Source organism: Colius striatus, chromosome 17 (assembly GCF_028858725.1).
Source record: "Colius striatus isolate bColStr4 chromosome 17, bColStr4.1.hap1, whole genome shotgun sequence".
In the NCBI taxonomy this organism is placed as follows: Eukaryota; Metazoa; Chordata; class Aves; order Coliiformes; family Coliidae; genus Colius; species Colius striatus.
The window spans coordinates 7,539,911-7,562,641 of record NC_084775.1 but is presented as its reverse complement, the minus strand read 5'-3'; the positions used below and the strand labels follow the sequence as shown (position 1 = coordinate 7,562,641).

Genomic DNA, 22,731 nt, shown 5'->3' with positions numbered 1-22,731 from the left:
CAAACTTGACAAAAGAAACTAAGACCATGTCAGCTCTCCAGACAGCTCAACTCGGGTACCTAGAATAAGTGAGCACTGTGAAGAACACTCAAACTCATTTACTTCCTGATACAAAACCCTGGACGTTTAATTGCATTCTAGCCAATTCTACGCATCCTATGCTAGGGGAGTGACTTTCTGAAGTCAAGCATTAGCAGAGCTCTATTAATTATTCCTTACATTATTATTCACCAGCTGATAGTCACTTATAGACCCAGGTATTTCTAAGCATACTACTACAAGCATTTGTTACAAAATTTACACCTAATACTGTTTGTTTAGCCAAACGGTATTTGGCTAAATAAAGTTTATTACTCATTTGAGAGAGCAACTTGTGATGCCATCTCCATTTATACTAGCTCTTAATTGATTTTCTGGTCATAAGGCTGCTTGAGACACTCATTTCATAGAATCATAGAATGGTAGGGGTTGGAAGGGACCTTTAGAGATCATCTAGTCCAACCACCCTATTTGTGTTTTCATTTTTCATGTTACATTTATTTTTAGGTGCCAGAAAGGAAAAGAGCCTCACATCTCCTCACTCTACCTGCTCCATTACAGGGAAGAGGTGAGGAAGTACACCACATCTGTAGTGTCAATCAGCTCCTTTTCCTACAGAGCCTGAAGGGGCACAACTAGCCACAGAGCACAAAAACTACTTCATGTACCAGCTGCTTGTATAATAAAGATGAATTAAATCAATAATTAAAGCACTCTGTGCACCCTGCTTCTCCCCAGCAAACATCCAAATGTGTTTTAATATTTGCTACCCATTTTGCTAATATGCTAAAAAAATCCACAGGTCCTGATGGGATGCACCCATGAGTGTCGAGGGACATGGCTGAAAAGAAATCTGGAAAGAAAGGTCACGATATACTGAAGAGTACATAAATGTGCAGAATGATGTAGTGTATACACTCAAACTCAGCACATGGTAAAAGATTTGCAACAGACACAAAGTCTAAGGTCTTTTATTACTTTTCATAGATTAAATATATATTCAGTAGAGTCTCTCTTAAAACACACAAAAGGAAAAAATACATTCTTCATGTACATATGAAATACTGACCACGTAGCAAGGACCATGTACAGTGCAAAGTATGAACACAGATACACAGATATCATCACCTTGGATGATTATCAGGCTTCTTCTACAGTAAAATTAACATTCTACAGTAAAGTTAACATTTCTGCTTCTGAAAGGAAACCCATACCTCTCTTCCACGGCATTTTGTGGGACTGTGCAGGAAAGGGGTTTTTTTCAAACTTTTGAAGATATTATAAAATCCTTGCATTGCATGAAAAATTACCAAACTGTGCAAGCTTTACTTCTTTCACACATTCATCATCATAGCACAATTTTTACTGTGATTGCAGCACAACTCCAGAACTCCAGGGAAAACCAGAAATACACATAACCTGGTAAAGAGAAGGAATGAATCAGACTGATTGTTGCAACGTCCAGGAAACATGTACCCACGTGTACACACACATACACAAAGGATGGAAGATAGCGAGGTGTGACTGAGCATCTCCTATTTATTACAAGTTTGGAGTGAGGGCACAGGGTTGAATGTTTCACCTCAGCAGTGAATTTCTACTGTCTCTCAGTATGGAATGTCATTCTGATAGTACTGGATCATGTCATATGTCCTGCTCCTAGAGAAGAAAAGCAAAGCCAGAGGTAAGTAGAAGTCTAAAAAATCCCATTGCACCCTCTGTTACAGCAACAAACATCAAGATCCCACAGAAACAAAACATGGGTGAAGGAAATTAGCTGCTAATCAAAACTAGTCCTACACTCTTTGAAGGCATTGTGAAAGCCCAGTTACTGTTATGAACAGCCCAAAACATCCTGCCCTTGTTTAAACTAGATGAAAGAAGTATTTCCATGCTTTTCAGCAACAGCAGCCAGGAATAAGCCAGAAGCACCTCACACTGCACTGACAGTTTGTTTTAGAAGGAAATCCACAATGAATAAAACAAGATCATCAAGGCTGCATGAAGACAAGATGATGTTGAAAGAAAAGTAACATTAAGAAGAGCGCCAATAACAAAAATAAAAGTGCAGGTGAAATACTAACATTAGTACCAGCATCTCTGATGAGTGACTCTACAAACAAATCTAACCCTTGCTACAGGTAACTCAACTATCCACGGGCAGAGCTTATCCAGGTCACAGACTAACCATGCCACAGGTAGAGAAGCTCAGGCTGGTCAGAACTAAGCTGGCTCTGGGCATTCACACACGGCCATGCGACTGCTGTTGTAATCTCCAATATTTATCTATGATTCTGAGCAGCTGCATCAGCAGGAACTAGAATATCCAATTCAGTTCTAGCAGGACTGTATCTGAGCTGATCTGAGGACTGGTCTGAAGCTGACACTCATATGGAACTACACAAGAGTTTGTGTTAGACTCTCCAATATATCCCACAAAGTCTGTATTACCTGGGGTAGTAATAAAACATGCACTTTAGAAGGTTAAGCATGAGATTTGTTGTATTTCAAGTACTTAACGTGATAAAATTATATTTCACATTAATTTCATTCCAAAAGTTTTGCACAAGATACCAAACTTTTTGTCTATTTGAAAAAGAGACAAAACCTTCAAGCTGCTTGGTTATCTGGTGATTAAATGGATTTTGAAACTGTTAATTATCTGATAGCACTAACTATTCCATTCAGTATACTGAATAGTAGATGATAAACAGCCCAGCTTCAAAGATATTAAAAAACCACACTGACAGTGTTCTCTACTTGAGGCATTTTCCCTAGCCATATGTTACAGTAAGTAACATATGGTCCAGCAAAATTATTAATATGTTAATGTAGTATCAAGTCATGAAGAAAAAATATAGTAGAAAGATTAGATCTCATTTCTAGACAAAGAGTCAAATACACTTCTGCACAGAATAGCAGTCTTATATTTCAGGAGGATATTCAGGTGATTTAATGCCTACAAGCAATCACAGAAAAGATTCTGAGAAGTCAGTGTTGACCTATTTCAGCTTCATACTCAGATCAATGGACCATGCATATTGTTTTTCAAGAAATCTTCTCCTTACAAAATTAAAGGGAACAAGCTTCAGGATCAATTCCCCTTCATTCTGACCAGAAGCCATGCTATCCTTGTTGTCATTCAATATATACAGTTTGGTATGTATCCCTTCATTTGTAATGATGACTATGAAAGGAGAGAGCACAACTAAACAAATAACTCTAATAGTTCACCATGCTCTAACATAGCAGTCAAACTGCTTCACTTTTAGGCCAAAGATTCACTCTGACAGAAAAATCTTCTATTCTTTAGAGCAGCCAGCCTTCCTATTTGATCAGTCTGGGCTTAAGCCTTCCTTCCCAGTGTAAAAGGAGGAGATGCAGCATGTTCAGAAGCAAAGCTGCTATCCTGCATTATCTAAATAGCAACAATTCAAAAATGTTTGATATCTGACTAATAAAACTCTACGTTTTAGCTCTGCTCAAAGCTTGATGAACTTCCTTTAGCCATAGGGAAAAGATATGCAGAGATGACAAACCTGTTGCTGAGGAAACAGTTCTGGATGATCTTGATGATGAAAGTTGCAGCCTCCCGTTCAGTCATGTTGGGGCTGAACCTGTTTCTACATGTAGAAGAAAAATCATGACATGCAAGAGTAAAATTAGTAAGGTCTCATTTGAGCATGACACAAATATGTCTTTGCACAAGCTTAGTCAGGTGTTGATTTCACTTGCTGCAAGTACCTACTTCTTGTGAGACAACCTCACACAGAATATGTAACATTTTAACATGCACTTGTCGTTAGTTATATAGCAGAGACAGGCTGTGAACTTTTCACCAGCCTAATGGTAACTCCAGGAACAGCAGTTCCCTCCTTCTAAGCAGTTGCTATTTTTAAACTATCTTTGTACCTAAGTAGCACCCTTGAACTCCAGCTCATCAGGCTCTGTGAATATGTGCTTATCTTTAGGAAACTGCAGTTACATGCAGGAAACTGAGCTAACTCCTCTCACTCTGGAGGCACAAGCCTGAAGGACTGTCACATTAGAATGTGTATTTGCCCAAGCTGCTGGATGTGACAACATAGTCCCATTCAGTGCTGCGTTATTTCTAGAACATATTTTAAGATTCTGTTCAGAGTCCAACTCCATTTCAGAAGGTATCAGACTCTGCAACACATTATCACTCAATTAAAGCAGATCTTTATAGTCTAGTTCTATGGACTTAAAGATAATTCATGTACTCGTACAGTCATTGAACAGCTTGAACTTAATTATATGAAATGGAATTCTTTGGAATTCCTACTTTCTGACATAGCCTATAATATTGTAAAAGTGGTAACTTTTGTTTAAGACATTTGCGATACCTGAGTAGCATGACACCAATACTCATTGCACAAGATGTGACAGTATACATTGTAAGCAGAAGATATGAATATTTTCCAGTTCATACATATGCCGACTTACTTCAACAGCTTGATTGTCTGACCTCGGAAACAGGGCAGCCCTGTATCCAACATTAATGTAACCAGTGAGACCACAGCATCCATGTAAGGCCTTGAGAAAAAGAGGACAAAAAGGTTTCAGCACTTAAAACTTCTGCAACCTTAGAAGGTAAAACAGGCAAGCTGAGGAGTTCAACGAGCTGGATCACATCTTTTTTCGTAATTAAATCAACACATATAATCCTCTTACATTTGCTGGTGGGCTACATCATTGCTTGCAATCTGTCATTTTAATTGAATTTCACTTCTTTGTGTTGCACTACCTGATACTCAGAATGCTCCAAGATGAGCAGTCTCAAGGAGGATTATACAAAGCAATGCTTTAGTAAACAGCATTTCTTTGGCATCAGAAAGGTGAATCAGTGCATTAAAATAGTACAAAAGGCTGAAAGTAGCAATATCACAGTAACAGATTATCTTCCAATTCCTAACTGCTCTGTGTAATTCTTTGCTTCATCAGCTCATCTTTCCTTCTTCCTTTCTTCTCATTTAGAATACTTTTTACCTACCAAGCTATTACTCTAAGACTTGGGTGACATTTTTGCCTTGACGCAAAATCTCCAAATTGATCTTGACTCAGATAGCCCTTCTGGGGCTACTAGCTGAAGAAACTTTGATTCTGTAAGATAACATCAATAATACTTTACACTTGTGACAGAATGAGCTTTTATCTAGACTCTAGTGTACTGTCCTCCTCCTACCCACCTGCAACGTCCTCTTCGCATACATTTATTAGTGCTATTGTGTGTTAAAGCAAACCCTGTTTGCTTGATATGATGCAAGGTAAAGTTGGAAATCTTAACAGTGACTGGCAATCACAGCTGAAGAGGCAAAATCCAAAAGCCCTACATAGTATTAAACAGAAAATTGTCACATTTTTTCACATCTCTTACTAATTAACTCTAGCTGAAATAGTGATTAATGTGGTTGTCCTATTTGGGACAACAATGAAGATTTTGATTCTTCTGTAGTTTCTTACTGCAAAGTTTTAACAGCAGACTAAATCATGTGAGGAAATGCATGTAACATCACAATAATAAACTAAATACAATACATACAATTTTCATATATAAGAACAGAAAAACTCCCCAAAAATTTGGCTGTAAAATTGCAGGATTATTAAGTTGTTTCAAAGTTTGCAAGATGTACCAGGACACTCTGACAGGCACAGACCCCCTGCAGACAAACGTTTATTCTTATCTATTCATCTGCTTTTAAGCACTTCCACTTTTGAACAGTTAAGAACACCTTACCTGACTGCCAAATAGCCTCTGACACACATCTCCATAAACCATTTGAATGGAGTTGCTTCCATTTTTCCTCCCATTATCATCACCATCTCATCAGTCAGCTTAATGTCAGGCTCCCAACCCAGATTTCCACCAGGTGAGCTTTCAAACATGAATCCAAAATCTGTGTAACAAAAGATAAGCTGCCTTATAAACTTTCTTGGCTAATTTTGTGCTGTCAAAGCTTACAGAAGAAAGGAGAAATGGATTCAATCTATTAATAGCTACTTTTTCTACCAAATTTCAACTCCACTGGAAAAAAGCTTTGGTGAACTGCAAGAACAACAGCAAAAGAATCATCACCATGACATTAGACTAGACTTAAGAATGATGACATCAAATGAAAAAATCCTTGCTGAACCATCTGAGCAGTTCCAGAAAAGCAAAGCTAAAAGCAGAGGTTACAGCCTCACATAATTATATAAATTTACTTGTCATACTTAATTCATATTTATACAGTGATGAAAAGAACCCAAAGGTACACTGCTATATTATATACACACACACACACACACGTAGGTACACACACACAAGTAGGTACACATGCATGATCCACACATACATGTGTATATTCTTTCCTGAAGCTGTTCAAAGTTTGCAAAGCTAAATTTACATTGAAGCAGTCAATGCAAATATACATAAAATATTGAACGGACATTAAAAAATCCCATATATGTTTATGAACTGTAATCAGTATATACATTGATGTCAAAAATGAAATGGCTTACTGTCTTCTATGAGCAACACCTTAGAGCAGAATGAAAAGGTAGGTACTGAAATTCAAATATGGACATGACTGACCAATATGAATGATGTGTCCCTTTTTGTCCAGCATGATGTTGCCATTATGCCTGTCTTTAATCTGAAGCAGAAACAGAAGAAGACTATAGGCAGCCATACTACGGATGAAATTATAGCGAGCCTGTACAAGAAAGAAGTTAAAAACAAATCAGAAGACTGTAGAGAATTTACTAACTCTCCATCCCAGGAGCAGATACAGCCAAACAAAGTTTTGTACATTTTTTTCCATTCATGGTTAGTTTGAAGCAATGTACAATGATATTCTCCATACACCTACAGCTGCAATATCATCTTCAGCTATGTCCCTCTTAGCTAAAAATGGATTATCAGCATCAGAAACCAGACACAGCATTATGGTAGTCATTATCCAATTATTTTTCATCATTTCCTACAGCTACAGTATTTCTCAGATGAGATTTTGCTGTGCTTGTTAACTGATACTTTACCTTCTGGAATGCAAGGGTAGACTCATCTCCATATTGCCTTGTAAAGTAATCATACATTCCGAAGTCTGTCTGCCTGCCCAGCTGGTCACGAGATGTGCAGTCAGGAATGCATTCAATAACACCACACTGAATGGGAAGAAGAGAAACAGGTCTGTGAAGCACGTTCCCAATATATTTTTTGTTCATGGCTTCTTGGCAGTCATACAAGTCCCCTGGGAAATGTGGGGAAGTCTACACATCACTGTATACAGGACTTCTACTTCATTCATTATAAAAAGTATATCCATTTTTTTAGGGCTTCCATGCAACATAAGACAAGCTCTGTGACTTTCTACTGATTTGCTCAAAAATCAAACAAATATGAATAACCACAGGCAGCAAAACTTCAGAGCCAAAAGCTTCAGAAAAGCGGGAAGCAGGAGAGGAAAGACTCTTTTTGTTGCTGGTGTTCCAAATATTTCACATAAGCAATGTGGGCACTATTTCCTTGCAGCACGGAATTTTTATGTGTGCTGGAAGAGAAAGTATTTTTTAATCAGGAACTATTTTCCACAGTAGTATAGTTAATTGCACACTTACCCCAGGAGCTGTGGCCACTACTCTGTATGGAAACACAAAAAGATCCAGGCCTACCAGTTGAAATATGTTCTTGAAGAGATCGATGATTTGTAATGCTAACATGTCCTGTTATACAAGAAAAAAAATGGCATAAGCATTACAGGGGTTATGGATCATAATTTTGATTACAAAAATGCTCTGAAGAACTCTGAAGTGAACATTAAGTTTCCCCAGTGGGTCTGCAGATGTGTGCTTGTGCATGCACTGTGGCTCTGGTGGAAATCAAAAGGAGAAAGATAATTGCTGTCTAAGTGGGTAGCAAGAAACGTTGAAGATATCACTGCTGACTTATGAAGAAAAATTTTTCCATCACTTGTTGGTAACACGGCTACTAATAACTCCAGGGATAATAGTTAGAACCTCCTCTTAATCAAAACCAATCAAACTTGCATGTACAATATATCTATCATCTTGGAAACTACTACTGTTACCAAAAAATACATTCTTTAAAAGTCATGGTGAATTGTCTTGAAAAAATGGCCTTTGTTTCCAAATCAGAATTTCTCTAGGGCTACACCACAGTTCTCTCTCTCAATCTGTCACCGGTCGAGATTCTCAAAATTCCAAACAAAAATATTTCTATACCAAAAATATCTTCTTCTTCGTTACTGTCACCTACAAATCTGTCTTCTATAATTGCAGAGCCCGAGAGCTTTGTACCTGTCTGCAGTCATCGCCCACTTTAAAGATAGCTGCCTGCCAACAAATTTTCTTGCTGTCCACTCTTTCTTCTGCACTTTCATCTATGGAATCAGAACGACAACGCAGACCTACAAGAAGAGTACAAAGCAAAACTCAAGACATGGACTTGAATTACTAACTTCCTGTCATGACAAGCATTCCACACTGAAAACCACGTTTCACTCCAGGTGCTTTGGCTATTTCTGCCTTGTAAGGCAAATACCATAACATAGTTCTCTGTCTACTGCAAGATATCAGAATAATTTTCATAATTTACCCGATAAATGCCTGAATTGCATTAAGTTACTGAGCTAGAGAATGCCCCCAAATTTATTACGAGAAAAACTTGCCAAAACATGGAGTTTACTGCAGTCTAAAAACAAGGGAAAGGTAATCATTTTATATGTTAGGCTAAAGTAACTGTTAAAGTTTCTCCCAGATACCTATGTGGTTTACTTCCTGGGACTTAAAAACAATTGCAAAAAAATGGATTTAAGTTTTCAGAATTTTCTCTTCCTTCGGTCCAGTTTCACTTCTGAGATGAACCATTGCAGATAAGTTCAATATGGAAATAATTTTACTGCAGTAGCATTGGTCACTAAAAGCATCAATTTTAAAGGAATTGCTGCCCAATTAGTTAGTAGTGTCAATGATTAAAACACAGTTACCAACCTTCTTTTTCAAGCTCACTAACTCCACACCGTTTCACTTTAAATTTGGCCAGGTAGGGTGCTTTTGCTGCACTAAATTGAAATAAGAACAAAGATGATTATCAGTGCAAGTTAGTTAAGAGTGTCTAGAAAATTATCTAAATATAATTAATTAACTTAATGAGATAATATAACAAGAGCATGGTACCTCTGCATAGGAGTTCCTGATTTGTAATCAATGTCCAGAACAATAGCTTCAGGATTGCTGGGCAAGTAACAGCCTGCAAAATCGAGAAGACAGATGAGAACAAATCCATTGGCTGGTGTGATGATGCAAGTTGGAGAATAATTGATATTAGTGTCTGTAACTTCAGTACACAGTTTTGAAATAAATGTTAGACATCAACTGTAGATTAGTCTGTGAGCCATGAAGGACATAGTATCCTTTGCATGAGTGAGTGATTGCTAGAAACTAAGAGAATAGAGTTTTGAACTAACACTGCAGAATCTATACGACAGAAATGTACAGACAGGAGCTCTCTTACGACAATGCCTAATAAGATGTGGCAGCACATCCTGGTGCACTAGGGAGAGCCCTCAGCAACCAACACATGGTAGGAGAAAAGCTCAGGAAAAAGCTTTCATTGAACTCATTTTAAAGAGCATATTCGAACAGCCACCAGCATCAAAACTGAGAGATGGTACTTGTAGAAATTTCAAGATTTGCTTGCAGAAAATACTCATGTTGAATGCAAAATTCCACTATATTCTATAATTAAATTGCATCTTACCAGGCTGCACTTTCACCTCAGATAGAGCACTCAAACAAGCTTTTTTTCTTTCATCTCCTTTAGGGAATGGCCTAGAAAGAGGAATGACATTTTATCTGCATACTATATATTATTCTCTGTACTAGCCTCAAATCTGCTTTGAATTTATACAGACTTCACTAAAAATGTTTCTTCCTGTAATGACAAAGATCTCTCACTGCACCACTTCTAAAGAACTTCCAGGTTAAATACCTAACCAGAACCTTTGCTATCTTAATTAAGGTTATAGTCTTTGCTTTGTAGATTTAACATTGACTTGACATACAGATAGCTGACAAATCTCAACAGCACAAGAGATGTGAGTGAAACATACAAAGGCTCTTCTTTATACATAAATTTTAGCATAAATATACTTTTGTAAGCACTGCTATAGTTAATATCAATATCATTTTCCCTTGTGGAACTTAATCTAGAATAACAACATGCTAACTGGAAAAGGACAAGCCGGCAAAAATCCCTGTGCAATTACATGCCTAATTTGTTCATATACTTAGCATGACTACAGGTGCCAACTGGATAATTGGTAACATGCTTGACTACTACATACAATTACCCAATTTCCACAGGCACTTTTGTTAACCACCTATTGAAGTCAGTCACATAATTGCATGCTCATTTGCTGTAGCAGGATGGAAGTGAACGGCATTACTTACGCTTTCAATTTAAGCAGTACAGCAAACTTGTGTGCTGGGCTGCTGCCATCCACTGGCAAGCTTTGTGAAAGACAAATTATGTATCTTGCTGCATTCTCAACAGTGAGAATATCTCTAAGCACAGGAGTTTCAAGAGATAACAATTTAATGCTTATGACAAAGAAACATATCCTTTGCCATAATCACAACTCAGGAATGAATGAAAAAGACTTACATGTGCAAAAGAACAACTGTCTTCATATTACACTGCACAAGGAAATCTCTTTCAGAAGACAGAAAAAATAATTCTGTGGAGTTTTAGCAGAAGGTAAACCATTTACCTTGAGGGGGATTTTTGGCTGTGTGGTGGTTTTTGGTTTTGTTTAATTTGTCTCTTTTTAAACTCCACACAGAATGTTCATAGCTTACAATATGCAAAAAATGACCATGAATCTGGTAAAAGATGTCAGTCAATAATCAGAGAAGTGCTGTTCCTGCTTGAACCAAGCTCTGCTTACTTTACAGGAGACATCTGGCAACATATCAAAAAACCCAAATTAATGATGTGAGTGACAAGTAGACTGATGGGATCTCAATTAGGACAAGAGCACCAATTGCTTTACCAATTCCATTCCTGTATCTGTGCATTTTTTATGGAACTATTCCACTATTACCAGCCACACTTTATTTGACAAAAATCAAGATTCAAAAGTTCAAGTTTAGAATCATCTGCTTCCAAAGTAGTCATAGCTGTTTCGGATGGACTGCCAGCTCAAAGCACAAGGGCTGAGATGAGGACATACTCAGAACAGTGAGCCCTACAAAGCACAATTCTGAAGTACCACACTTACTTGATAATGGCTGAAACATTGGTGATTTTATTAAAGAAATCAAATTCCCGTTGGTAGAACTCCTTGGCTGGGCCAGACAATGAGCCAGTTATCTCCTCTACCAGCTGCTCCAGTAGTTCTCCAATGTCAGCTGCATGTGAAAAGGGAAGAATTTTCTGTCAGAAGCCCATTTCAGAAAGCTAAATGATATGGGAGATGGAAATAGCCACCTTCAGATAGTATTCAAAAAAAAGCTACTGATGGAAACACTGCATTCTGTCTGCATTGATGCATTCTGTCAGGCAGAACACTTCTATGGAATGGGCCCTACCTATACAAATGAAAGAAAAACTCCTAGCTAAAAGGATTCCTCCTGCCAAGAAAGAAGCAGGAAGCAGATTTATTTAGCCTGAACTGAGACAAGGAAGGGAGTCAAGTTACATAACATTTTAAAGCACTCACGATCTTTTTGGTGTCCTTCTTCATCCAGGTAGATATTAGTCTTCATGTTCCAGATGAACTGGTGAGCCAAGAGCTGGGACTTGGCAGCTGCCCACAGGATGTATTCTCTAACATAACCCATCTGCAACCATATCCAGTCCAGTAAGGATCAAACAACTCTAGAGCTACAACTCTAGTAGACTTCATACTACTACTTTTAACAGCTATTCTTCAAACTCAAAATATTTAATGTATGGAAAGAAGACCTCTGCACTTTCATTGACATTGCTAAAATGACCTTCAAAGAGAGACTGTATTTTATCAGGCACTGAACTGATCTAAAATGTTTTCAGCTTTACGACTATCTATTTCATTATTCTAACTCACCCTCTTCTCACTTTTGTGACATTTTCTATCTCTTCTGTTTGTATTTCAAAACTGTTTGATCTCCTAGTATGTGTACAAGACACAGTGCAATGGAGACACTGGCCTAAATACCAGCATATAATACCAGCAATCTAGGCAGTGTCATATGGACTGCACATTCTGGTGGCAAGAACTACACATACTGGCACAACTCTATAGAAATCCTGCAAAGTAAGAATCAACCTACAAAACACGTTGAAGTGTACAAGGGAATCCTACTCATTGCAGAAATTGCGTTCCCTTTCCTCTACTTGCAGTTACTTCTGTGGTCTGTAGATGTTTCTAAGCTTGAGTGATATTAAAAGACAAGATGTCTGATGTTCATGCTCTGCATTGCAGAGGACACTTTATGTATGCAAAGTTCTCAAACTAACTAAAGCACAACTGTCTGGAGACTTCTTCCCCTGCAAATAATGCACTGACCAGAGTTCATATACCTTGTGAGTGGATAACAATGATCTCACATTAATGAACTCTGAACTTGGTCATCAAGCTTTGCTAACGGCTTCTGCTAGATGAAGCTAAAATGTGATCTCATACACAAGATGGAACACAAGAGATCCCTAGATATCTTTTCTGGGTGACTCCACAGCAAAATGATTACGGACAGTAATTTAATTTTATTATTGCTTGTCTCATGCAGACCTTCAAAAGCTTTCTTCACAGAGTCCTCATCTGTGGTTTCCCATAACAGAATCTCCTTTCTGACAGATGACCTATATAGTCTCTGGTTTCTTAACTTTACCTATTCTTAAAAGAGGTCTATCCATAGCAAGTCAGCCTCTAGAGACAGTAATTTTTCTTTTACACATTAGAAATATAGGGCAATAATAAGCAGCATTAGTTTAAGCTTAAAACTGCAAGTCAGACCAAATTTAAGTCTGAAAGCTGCTTTAAAAATCTGTTTTATTGATATGCCGCTGTTCTCATAACCTCACCTTGTCATAACGAAGTGCCTGCACAATTTGTGGAATGTAGAATAAAATGGCATCCTGAAAGAGAAAAGATGGCAGGGTTGTTATTGTTTTAGTAGTCCAAAGGGAAGGCAGGTCACATGCACAGAAGAAAGTTCCTTTCAGATAGGTGATGAACAAAATACCACTGGCTCTTTATTTTAAACTACATATATGCCATTGCTTAAAATTAAAGTATTCTTATGTCCAGTTATTCCTTTCAAAAATATCATTAACAACCATGTATTTTACAGTCTTAGTATAAGTCTGATAAGTGTTAAAAAATCCAGCCTTCTATTGCTTTAGAAGAAACACCTTTCAACTGAGAGAAGATTTGAAAGGAATAAATTTCAGAAGAGCAGCCAAGAATTCAGCTTAGTGTGTTTTATAACAAAAAAGTTGCAAGTACACAAGCCAGTATTAGGAGAGGCAATCAGCTTCAACTTTTCATCTCAATATAGTCACATTCTGTATTGTGGTGTGCCCATTTAGCATGCGTCTCCGTGGTATTAAATGAAGCCTGGGGACACAATGACTAAGCCCATTACTTTGGGTGTTAAAGTTCTCATCTTACCGGAGGAAAAGTGTTAGAACTCATCTTACCGGAGGAAAAGATCGCAGGACTTTTACCCCGTACTGAGCTGTTAGGGGATGAGGTGGATACATGCTTGAGAAATAGGAAAGGCCAGTTGGTGGATCTGTTGGTGCCCAGCACAGAACATGGCTGAGCTCAGGTGCATCAGCATCAATTGTATGCCAGGTAACCAGGTACTGAAAAAGCAGGTCAGTCACGTTAGGAGTCTGTAACATCCAATAATGTCTGGGTAATACACATTAGACAGTAATGCTATAATCTGCCTTCCTACAGCAGGGTAAGTGATAAAGAAATACTACACTTCATTTTAGAAAACCACAGCTTTTTTATCTAAAGAATTTTTCCCCCTATGGAAATCTAACTATTGGAAACACCTCACCTCCTAGATTACTACATGAAGTTAGTGAAGTCAAGTTACTAGAAGTACAATACAGGATTACTAGAATAGGGATGTAGTAGTTTTGTCTGGGCCAGGTTTTGGTAGTGGGGGTAGCTACAGGGGTGGCTTTTTTGTATTTGAGGGGGAAGAAGTTGCCGTGTAGGTGTTAAAAATGCAGCAGCAGAAGAAGGGAGTGAGAATGTGAGAACATCTCTGCAGACACGAAGGTCAGTGGAGCAGGACGGGTAAAAGGTGCCCAGGCACCGAAGAGATTCCCCTGTGAAATGTGGTGAAGATCATGGTGAAGCAGCTGTGCCCCTGCAGTCCATGGAGGACCATGGGGAAGCAGAGATCCACTCGCAGCTGGAGGGGAGGAGGGAGAATCCCAGGAAGAAGGGAGAGGTGAGGGGAGCTGTTTTATGATTTGGTCTTCTTTCTCATTTCCCTACTCTGTTTTGATCTTTCATTAATAAATCAAACCATTTCTCTCCAAGTTGAATCTGTTTTGCCCATGACACTAATTGCTGAGTGATCTCCCTGTCCTTACGTCAACTCACAAACCTCTTGTTACATTCCTCTCTGCCTATGCAGTCTAGGAGGGGGACTGATAGAAAGACTTGGTGGGCACCTGGCATCCAGTCAGGGCTAAACCACCACAAGGGAAAAATAAGAAAGGATGAGCCCTTTTCTAAGAGTCAAAGAAAGTTCAGTTTTCCTGTTACCTGTTTTACAGGTAATGTACAGAATGTAGCTCTGACAAGACTGTCCCTCACATGACTAGAGTACTTCACTGCAGATCAGCATGAAGATTTTCCTCTACTATAAGAGGCTTGTTCTCTTGACACACCAGGTTAAGCTTGAAATAATTTCAGCAGCAGCACTCATCAGTGGTCTTTTTACATATTATGCAAAATGAACAAAAATGGTGGCAGTACTTTAAGTGATGAGTTTTGAGACATTTTGTGTATGGTGAGAGTATACTCAGGCACAAGATGTACCATTAGCTAACTAGGCACCTACTCTTGCTACTGTTAATTCTTGCCTCAGTAGCCTGTTTCCACAGCTGTTTTGTCATCCTCTCCTATAAAGCTATGGTTAGCACTAGGACATATACTGAAAAGTCTGTATTTTCCAATACATCTAGATGATACAGGCATACTGAGGGCCCAATAACAGCATAAATATTAGCAAGTACCTTTATTGCTTCTGGAACATCACTAACAGCTCCTGGGTCCAATCGAACCAGGCGGGTCACTTCTGTTCCTATAGCTTCAGTGTTCTTAAATCTAAGTATAACCAGAAATACAATAACAGTATTAGAAAATATTGACAGCCTCTTCTATTTATATGACTATTGTTGGACTAGATGATCTTTAGAGGTCCCTTCCAATCCCTACCATTCTATGATTCTATGCGAAGATGAGGACAGGAAAAGGCAGAAAGGTATATGCTTTAATACACAAATAGTCCAAGTATGATATAACACATACTGAAGTACAAATATGCTATCAAAAGAGTATTCAGGAGCAACTGGTCCTCATGCAACGTTTTTTTATAAACTATTAGCTAAAGTCCATTGTTGGATTCTTGGCTCAAATATACTGTGTGGGATTTCACAGAAATCATTGTGCAAAACTCTACTTGGCAAAAACTATCACTGTTGCAAGGGGGAAAAAATTCCTTTCCATTCCAGAGCCACTATGCTAATCCTCCTATAATACTTATTAAAGTATAGCTGGTGAACACTTCATTCAAAGATACTTCTAGCACTGTTTAAATGCTATGCCTGCTAATGAGTTCAATGCTACTAAAAGCCACACATAATTTCTTCAGAACAAAATACCTTCTGAGTGCTAGAGAAAAATGAGTGGCAGAAAAGGAAGCTGGAGAGAAGGAAGCACTAGAGCCTGAGACAAATGAGTATATGAAGCAATCTAGTTCTTTTCAATTCAAAGGTCAGCTGTGAAAGCATGCAAAGGGGCTGTAAACAGGAGCAAATGCCATCGGTACTTACAGCATAAGTACTCACTCAACTTCTAAGGCAGCTGGAATTACATCAGTTCCTTCTTTTGAAATATCTCACCTGGTAGGCAGCTGTATAGCAAGATGAGGAGAAATGCTCCAAGCCAGATTTACATTATCCTTCCATTGCTTCTCACTGAGACTAATATACTTAGATCTCCAGTTTGCTACACTGCTCTCTCCAGTCTGATCCAGTTCTAGCTCAGGAGAAGACAGTGGATTGTACCATGTGATTAAGCGTTCAATCTCAGTAGCCTGAGGGAAACAGAAAAAAAGAAGTGTTTCCTGGAAGAACTAAAAACACTCTCAATTTCCTACTTTAGCTTATGTATCCCACAACAATCGGGTCTTAGAAATTCATGCAGTTTTCCCATTCTTCTGATGACCCACCAGCAATGAGAGCAGTAATGTTCTCCGCTTCATGTAGTACTTGTGTAGTTGTGTACCTCTGTTAGTCTTCTTAGACATTCCTTGAGAAAAGGATAAAAAAGTTGTCAGTGGCTTTTGTCCAGCATGTTTAACGGTGCTTTTAAACTGTCCTCACCTGGCAACATTAACACACAAGAAATGAATATCCATAGACCACTTGTAAACTTAGATCAGAGTGACTTCAGAAAATCAGCACTGTAGCTATTGATTATACAGTTGTTTTCTGAACCTATGGAGTAAAAAAGGCTCCAGGGATATCAATTTAGCCATAGTGAATTCAACTTCAGAAATACAACAGTCTACCAAACAGAAAGGGCACATAAGCTAATGTTGCGGATGTGAAGGTTGGAGGCAACCTCGGCCGCAGTGACCATGGGATGGTAGAGTTCAAGATCCTGTGTGGAAGAGGCAGAACACAAAGCAGGACCATGACCCTGGATTTCAGGTTGAGCTGACTTTGGCCTCTTCAAAGATCTACTTGGACGGATCTCATGGGATATGATTCTAGATGGTAGAAGTGCCAATGAGAGTTGGTCAATCTTCAAGCACCACTTCCTCCAAGCCCAGGATCAGTGTGTCCCAATGAGCAAGAAAGGAGGAAAAGGAGGTAGGAGGCCTCCATGGATGAGCAAGGATCTGCTGGGACAACTCAGGCAGAAAGCAGCCACCTATGAGAGGTGGAAACAGGGGCTGGCTTCTTGGGAAGAGTATAGGAACACTGCCAGCACATGCAGGGGTGCAACTAGGAAGGCTAGAGCCCTTCTAGAATTAAATTTAGCCAGGGATGTTAAGGACAGGAATAAGGCATTTTTCGAGTACATCAGCAGCAGAAGGATGGTGAAGGGTAATGTGGGCCCGCTGAGGGTGCCCTGGCATCTGAGGATGCAGGGAAGGCCAAAGTACTGAATGCCTTCTTTGCTTCAGTCTTTACAGCCAAGGTCGACGCTCGGTTAGCCCAGTCCGGCAAGGATAACAGGATGGCCAGGACAGCAGAGGACTTGCCCTGGATGGAAGAGATTAAAGACTTGTTGGCCAAGCTTAAGGCTCATAAGTCAATGGGTCCTGATGGGATGCATCCTAGAGTGCTGAGGGAGCTGCTGATGTGATTGCTAAGCCTCTCTCCATCATTTTTGAACAATCATTGGAGGACAGGCGAAGTGCCTGAGGACTGGAGAAAGGCCAATGTCACGCCAGTCTTCAAAAAGGACAAGAAGGACGACCCAGGAAACTACAGGCTGGTCAGCCTCACCTCCATCCCTGGAAAAGTGATGGAACAACTCATCCTCAATGTTATCACTGAACATATGAAGGATAAGATGGTTATCAGGGGGAGTCAACATGGCTTCACTAAGGGGAAATCCTGTTTGGCTAACCTGATATTCTTCTATGAGTGCATAACCAGCTGGCTAGATGAGGGGAGAGCAGAGGATGTCATCTACCTTGACTTCAGGAAGGCTTTTGACCCTGTCTCCCACAACATCCTCATCAGAAAGCTCAGGCAGCGTGTCTTGGATGAGTGGACAGTGAGGTGGATGGAGAGCTGGCTGACTGACAGAGCCCAGAGGGTGGTGATCAATGGCACAGAATTGAGTTGGAGGCCTGTGGAGTTCCACAGGGATCAATTCTGGGGCCAGTCTTATTCAACATCTTCATCAATGACCTGGATGAGGGACAGACTGTAGCCTCAGCAAGTTCACTGATGACACCAAACTGGGAGGACTGGCTGATTCCCCAGAGGCTGTGCTGCCATTCAGCAGGATCTCGACCGGCTGGAGAGTTGGGCAGAGAGGAATCTCATGAGGTTCAACAAGGACAAGTGCAGAGTTCTGCATCTGGGAAGGAACAATCCCATGCACCAGTACAGGCTGGGGGTCAAACTGAAGAGCAGCTCTGTAGAGAGAGACCTGGGAGTCCTGATTGATAATAAACTAAATATGAGCCAGCAATGTGCCCTTGTGGCCAAGAAGGCCAATGGCATCCTGGGATGCATCGAGAAGAGTGTGGCCAGCAGGTCAAGGGAAGTTCTTCTCCCTCTCTACTCTGCCCTGGTGAGGCCTCATCTGGAGTACTGCATCCAGTTCTGGGCTTCTCAGCTCAAGAGGGACAGGGAAGTGCTGGAGAGAGTCTAGCACAGGGCCACCAAGATGATCAGGGGAATGGGACATCTTTTATATGAGGAAAGGCTGTGGGAACTGGGGCTGTTTAGTCTGGAGAAGAGGAGATTGAAGGGAGATCTTATTAACATTTACAAATATCTAAATGGTGAGTGTCAGGAGGTTGGGGCATCCCTTTTTTCTATAGTAGCTAGCAACAGGACAAGGGGTAATGGGATGAAGCTGGAACACAAAAAGTTCCACTTAAATATAAGAAAAAACTATTTCACTGTGAGGGTGAGGGAGCCCTGGCACAGGCTGCCCAGGGAGGGTGTGGAGGCTCCTTCCTTGGAGGTCAAGACCCGCCTGGACATGTTCCTATGCAACCTGATCTAGGTGACCCTGCTTCTGCAGGGTGGTTGGACTAGATGATCTCTAAAGGTCCTTTCCAACCCCTACCATTCTATGATTCTGTTATCCTGTTGCCCCCCAAAAACACTAGGGGTATGTCTGCACAGAGAAAGAAACTTTCTCACGGGATTTCAGTACATCTTGACCTTCAGTCTTTTTTCTTCTGCACTACAGAAATGAACATTTTATCACAAAAAAAATCACAAGTAATTTCAAACTTTGCTGCTTGCTACCAGTGAGACTCTTTCCACCTGCTCTTTGGCACTGGTGATTAAATAGCCTGCCAAAAGAACAAGAGCCAAATATTAAAGGTAAATATTGACTTTAACCAATAATTGCATATAAAATATACTGTAAATTTGGCTGCAATGAGCTGGTTATAACCAAAAAGATACCTGATTTTTTAGATATAGTTGACATGCCACTGGACAAAGGGTAAGTATTTATCCATCCTTGTGTAGCCTGTTGCCGAGATCCAACATTGATATCCAGGTTGCTCCTGGTGTCTTGATTATCTAACAAGAGAGCACAGATTTGACGTATAATCCAATTAAAGAAACAACAGCCTTTTGAAATGGCATGTAAAGGATCTCACCAGGTGGCACAAGTTGACTGGCTGTCAAATACTTCTTATCTGAGAACATTGCTGTCCAAAACTTGATCAATATGCTGATATCCTCACGAAGCCTCTTTTCCCCTTGTGTAGGGAATTTTGAGGGACAACTTGAAGAAATCACACAAATAATGTGAAGTTGAATGTATTAGAAAAAAACAACTCCCTTCCAAATCTATTCAAGTCATATATCTTATTCTGATCAGAATCTACAAAGATGGGATGACACATCACTACATTCTATTCTCGCTGCTTTTTTCTGTCTGACTGAAGAGTATAAATTTCCTATTATAACTGAAAATTAAGCAGCAATCTGTCAGCATCTTGGATTCATCTGAAATTTAGTATTATGACCGACTGATCTTCTCACATTCAGACATTCCTATCGTTGCTATCATTCCTATCAATGCTATTTTCTGTTATGCCTGTGTCAATTTGAAATTATCAGATTAGGTGCATTTTAAAAAGAGTGAAAATATATTTCAGCCACATACTCTGTAATTCCTCAAACCTTATAAATCTAGGTACAGTTTTAAGCCTTGAATATACTCCAAAACAAGAAAACAAAAATAAAAGAAAAAATCTAGAAACATTCCTGAAGGTACTACTTTATAAACCACATATAAAAACTGGAACTTTTATCTAAGCCTCTTTGAGATGGTTTAGGAACTACACAAAAGCACAAGAAGAGTTTTTGTTAAAACAGCTGAAAAAAGAAAGAAGTTAAAGCACTAGAAAAGAAAGACAGTTGCTGCTTTGGAAGCTTCAGGAAATCACACACACACACTTTCAGTGAGCAGTTGCAAATAAAAAGTACCTGAAATAATCAAAGGCAGTTGAATAAATCTTTTCTCTCAAAACATTTCGAATAGTTGCATTTGGCACCACATCAGCATGCAGCAAAGATAACCCCAGAGTCAGTAACCTAATAAAGCAAAACAGAGGACAAAAATTTTGGCATTCCCAAAACAGTGACCAATGCAGCACCATACAAACCACAGCTTTAGCTCTAACTCCATTCAACTAATTGGTAAGTCTGGCAAATTGTTTTCATTATCATCCATCTGTTCCTAAAGCTGTGACTACTGAAACATAAAGAGTTGTAGTCTCCAAGTTACAAAAAGCGAAAACAATTGATGGAGCAAATTTATCCCAAACTGATACATTGACTGGATCCATATGTGGGCAATTCACTTATACGACATTATTCTGAAGCACTAAAAATTACTTTTAAGATAAATTTAGCTACTTCCACTTTGAAAACAGAGCTTAGACTGCATCATTCTGGGCTTTTAAAGTAATTTTCACCACTTGCAGCCAAGGACACTTTATAGAGTTACTGTTTTAGTTTTTTTCGCCCACTCCTCTATAACCTTCTTTCTTCCAATAAAGACAAACGCCCTACTCACTTAAATCGGGGTCCAATTGCTGCCACATGCCGATTCAAACTGCCCTTTGCCCCTCCAATGTTCAACGAAAGAGATCTCTGGAGCAAGCTGGAGAAGATCTCTATTTGGTCAGAACTGCAGTATTTGGCTATTTCAAATCTCTGCACCAAAAACTGAGAAAGAGAGAAAGACATAATATACTCCCTTTGACCTCTTTCATCTCAAAATCCCCACAATCATTATGCTCATCTTAAAACTGTGCGCCTCCTGGCCTTGATGCAGAAGGATCATTGTTGTGACTCCACCCTCTTCCTGAATCATGAGAACAAATAGTGCGAACAGAGTAGCTTAACCACAGCATCAGTACACCACCAGCACATGCAGGATATCCAGAATACACACTTACCTCTATCCAGATGTAATGTGGAGTCACCTCTGGCGGACAAGGCCTTGGCTGGCTCTCCTCTGAGGCTGCTAAAGGATCTGCTTCTTTCTGCTCAGCAGAAAACAGGCCGACTTTCTGCTCCACTGTCATTTGCCAGGCTCCTGCCATTTCCCGCATGAACTGTAATAAGGAGGTTAACAGTGTTTCTTGTTTATCTTCTCATAGAGAAAGCATGATTTTTATCCACAGTGCACACAGAATCCAATATATTAAGTAAAATTCACTGTATTGTTAATGGAGAGGCAGAGACAAGTCTATATTCCACCTGAAAGAAAATGTTTCCTTCATATCCTAAATTACAAATGGAAGAGACACTCCTTCAGAGTTCATCTAGTAACAGAAAGACTACGGGCAACAGCAGACAAGCGTTGTATCTTGTTGAGGAAACTGAAGTGTTAGATCAGCTGGTGTCATCCATCCTCCCGCTCTACTAAAGGTTACTGCCTCCAACACCAGGACAGTACAGACAAGCATGTGCCAGGTTCTCACCTACTCTAGGACATGGTTTGGCCCAAGGGCACAGAACTGATGCACACAACATAAAGATGGCACATAATTCACTTTTGCTGAACCTGCTCTAAGGCGCAGCACCCTGTGATAGAAAGGAGGCCTAATACCAAGGTTTCTTATCTGATCCTCAGCAAGATTTGAAGAAATTTCCCAGAAGCCTAAGAGAAAACAACAAACTGGTGCTTAAGAAGTTAAACACTGAGATGTGCATGTAAACTGATCTAAGTAGATTGATGATTATCTCCAGCAAGTGAAACACTTGGTGCTCACTAACTGGAGCAATTATCAGAGGCAGCTTTCTCAGCTGTACATGGGCTGTCACTATATTACACTGAGTTGGTTTATTTCTACTTTATTCATGTCCACTTCACAAAATACAGCTGGTCTAGCCTGTTACAGGATCAGGACACTTGCAAGCCTGTTTTTTATGCAAGGGTGCAATGCCATAAACCAGAGGCTGTGATAGGTGAGCAGGGACTGATTTATGTGTTTTAAAACACCATTCTATAAATTGTGGTAGATTAGAACGTGATTCATAAGCAGCTCAGGCATCTCAGCAGCCAAGTAGACTTTACAGCTGAGATCCTAACAAATTTCCTTCATTATATCACTTCAGCTGCTGAGAAAGTTCCAGTTCCCAATGTCCACTTCAGGAGGGTTCTCAGACTTCCAAAAATACATAAACAGAGATTTCCTGGCAGGTTA

At 39.6% G+C, this 22,731-nt stretch overlaps 1 protein-coding gene across 5 annotated transcripts in view; it reads right to left on the bottom strand.

Moving 5' to 3' along the window:
* Positions 1-994: 994 nt before the first annotated feature.
* PI4KA (phosphatidylinositol 4-kinase alpha) overlaps positions 995-22,731 on the bottom strand; it is a 62,595-nt gene continuing 40,858 nt past the window's right edge. For 3 of the 5 annotated variants that reach the window (XM_062010399.1, XM_062010402.1, XM_062010403.1), the window contains exons 33-55: positions 21,478-21,636; positions 21,093-21,244; positions 20,501-20,608; positions 19,666-19,793; positions 19,466-19,585; positions 16,528-16,607; positions 16,199-16,392; positions 15,311-15,401; positions 13,745-13,912; positions 13,127-13,180; positions 11,784-11,904; positions 11,343-11,472; positions 9,821-9,891; positions 9,238-9,310; positions 9,052-9,122; positions 8,359-8,468; positions 7,660-7,764; positions 7,081-7,206; positions 6,635-6,755; positions 5,798-5,957; positions 4,507-4,596; positions 3,579-3,662; positions 995-1,698 (exon numbers count right to left, since the gene is read on the bottom strand). In XM_062010399.1, the coding sequence (XP_061866383.1) occupies positions 1,647-1,698; positions 3,579-3,662; positions 4,507-4,596; positions 5,798-5,957; positions 6,635-6,755; positions 7,081-7,206; positions 7,660-7,764; positions 8,359-8,468; positions 9,052-9,122; positions 9,238-9,310; positions 9,821-9,891; positions 11,343-11,472; positions 11,784-11,904; positions 13,127-13,180; positions 13,745-13,912; positions 15,311-15,401; positions 16,199-16,392; positions 16,528-16,607; positions 19,466-19,585; positions 19,666-19,793; positions 20,501-20,608; positions 21,093-21,244; positions 21,478-21,636 (2,568 nt within the window). In that variant the 3' untranslated portion in view covers positions 995-1,646. The remainder of the gene's footprint in view (positions 1,699-3,578; positions 3,663-4,506; positions 4,597-5,797; positions 5,958-6,634; positions 6,756-7,080; positions 7,207-7,659; positions 7,765-8,358; positions 8,469-9,051; positions 9,123-9,237; positions 9,311-9,820; positions 9,892-11,342; positions 11,473-11,783; positions 11,905-13,126; positions 13,181-13,744; positions 13,913-15,310; positions 15,402-16,198; positions 16,393-16,527; positions 16,608-19,465; positions 19,586-19,665; positions 19,794-20,500; positions 20,609-21,092; positions 21,245-21,477; positions 21,637-22,731) is intronic. The other 2 variants (XR_009819952.1, XM_062010400.1) reach the window with 2 other exon arrangements.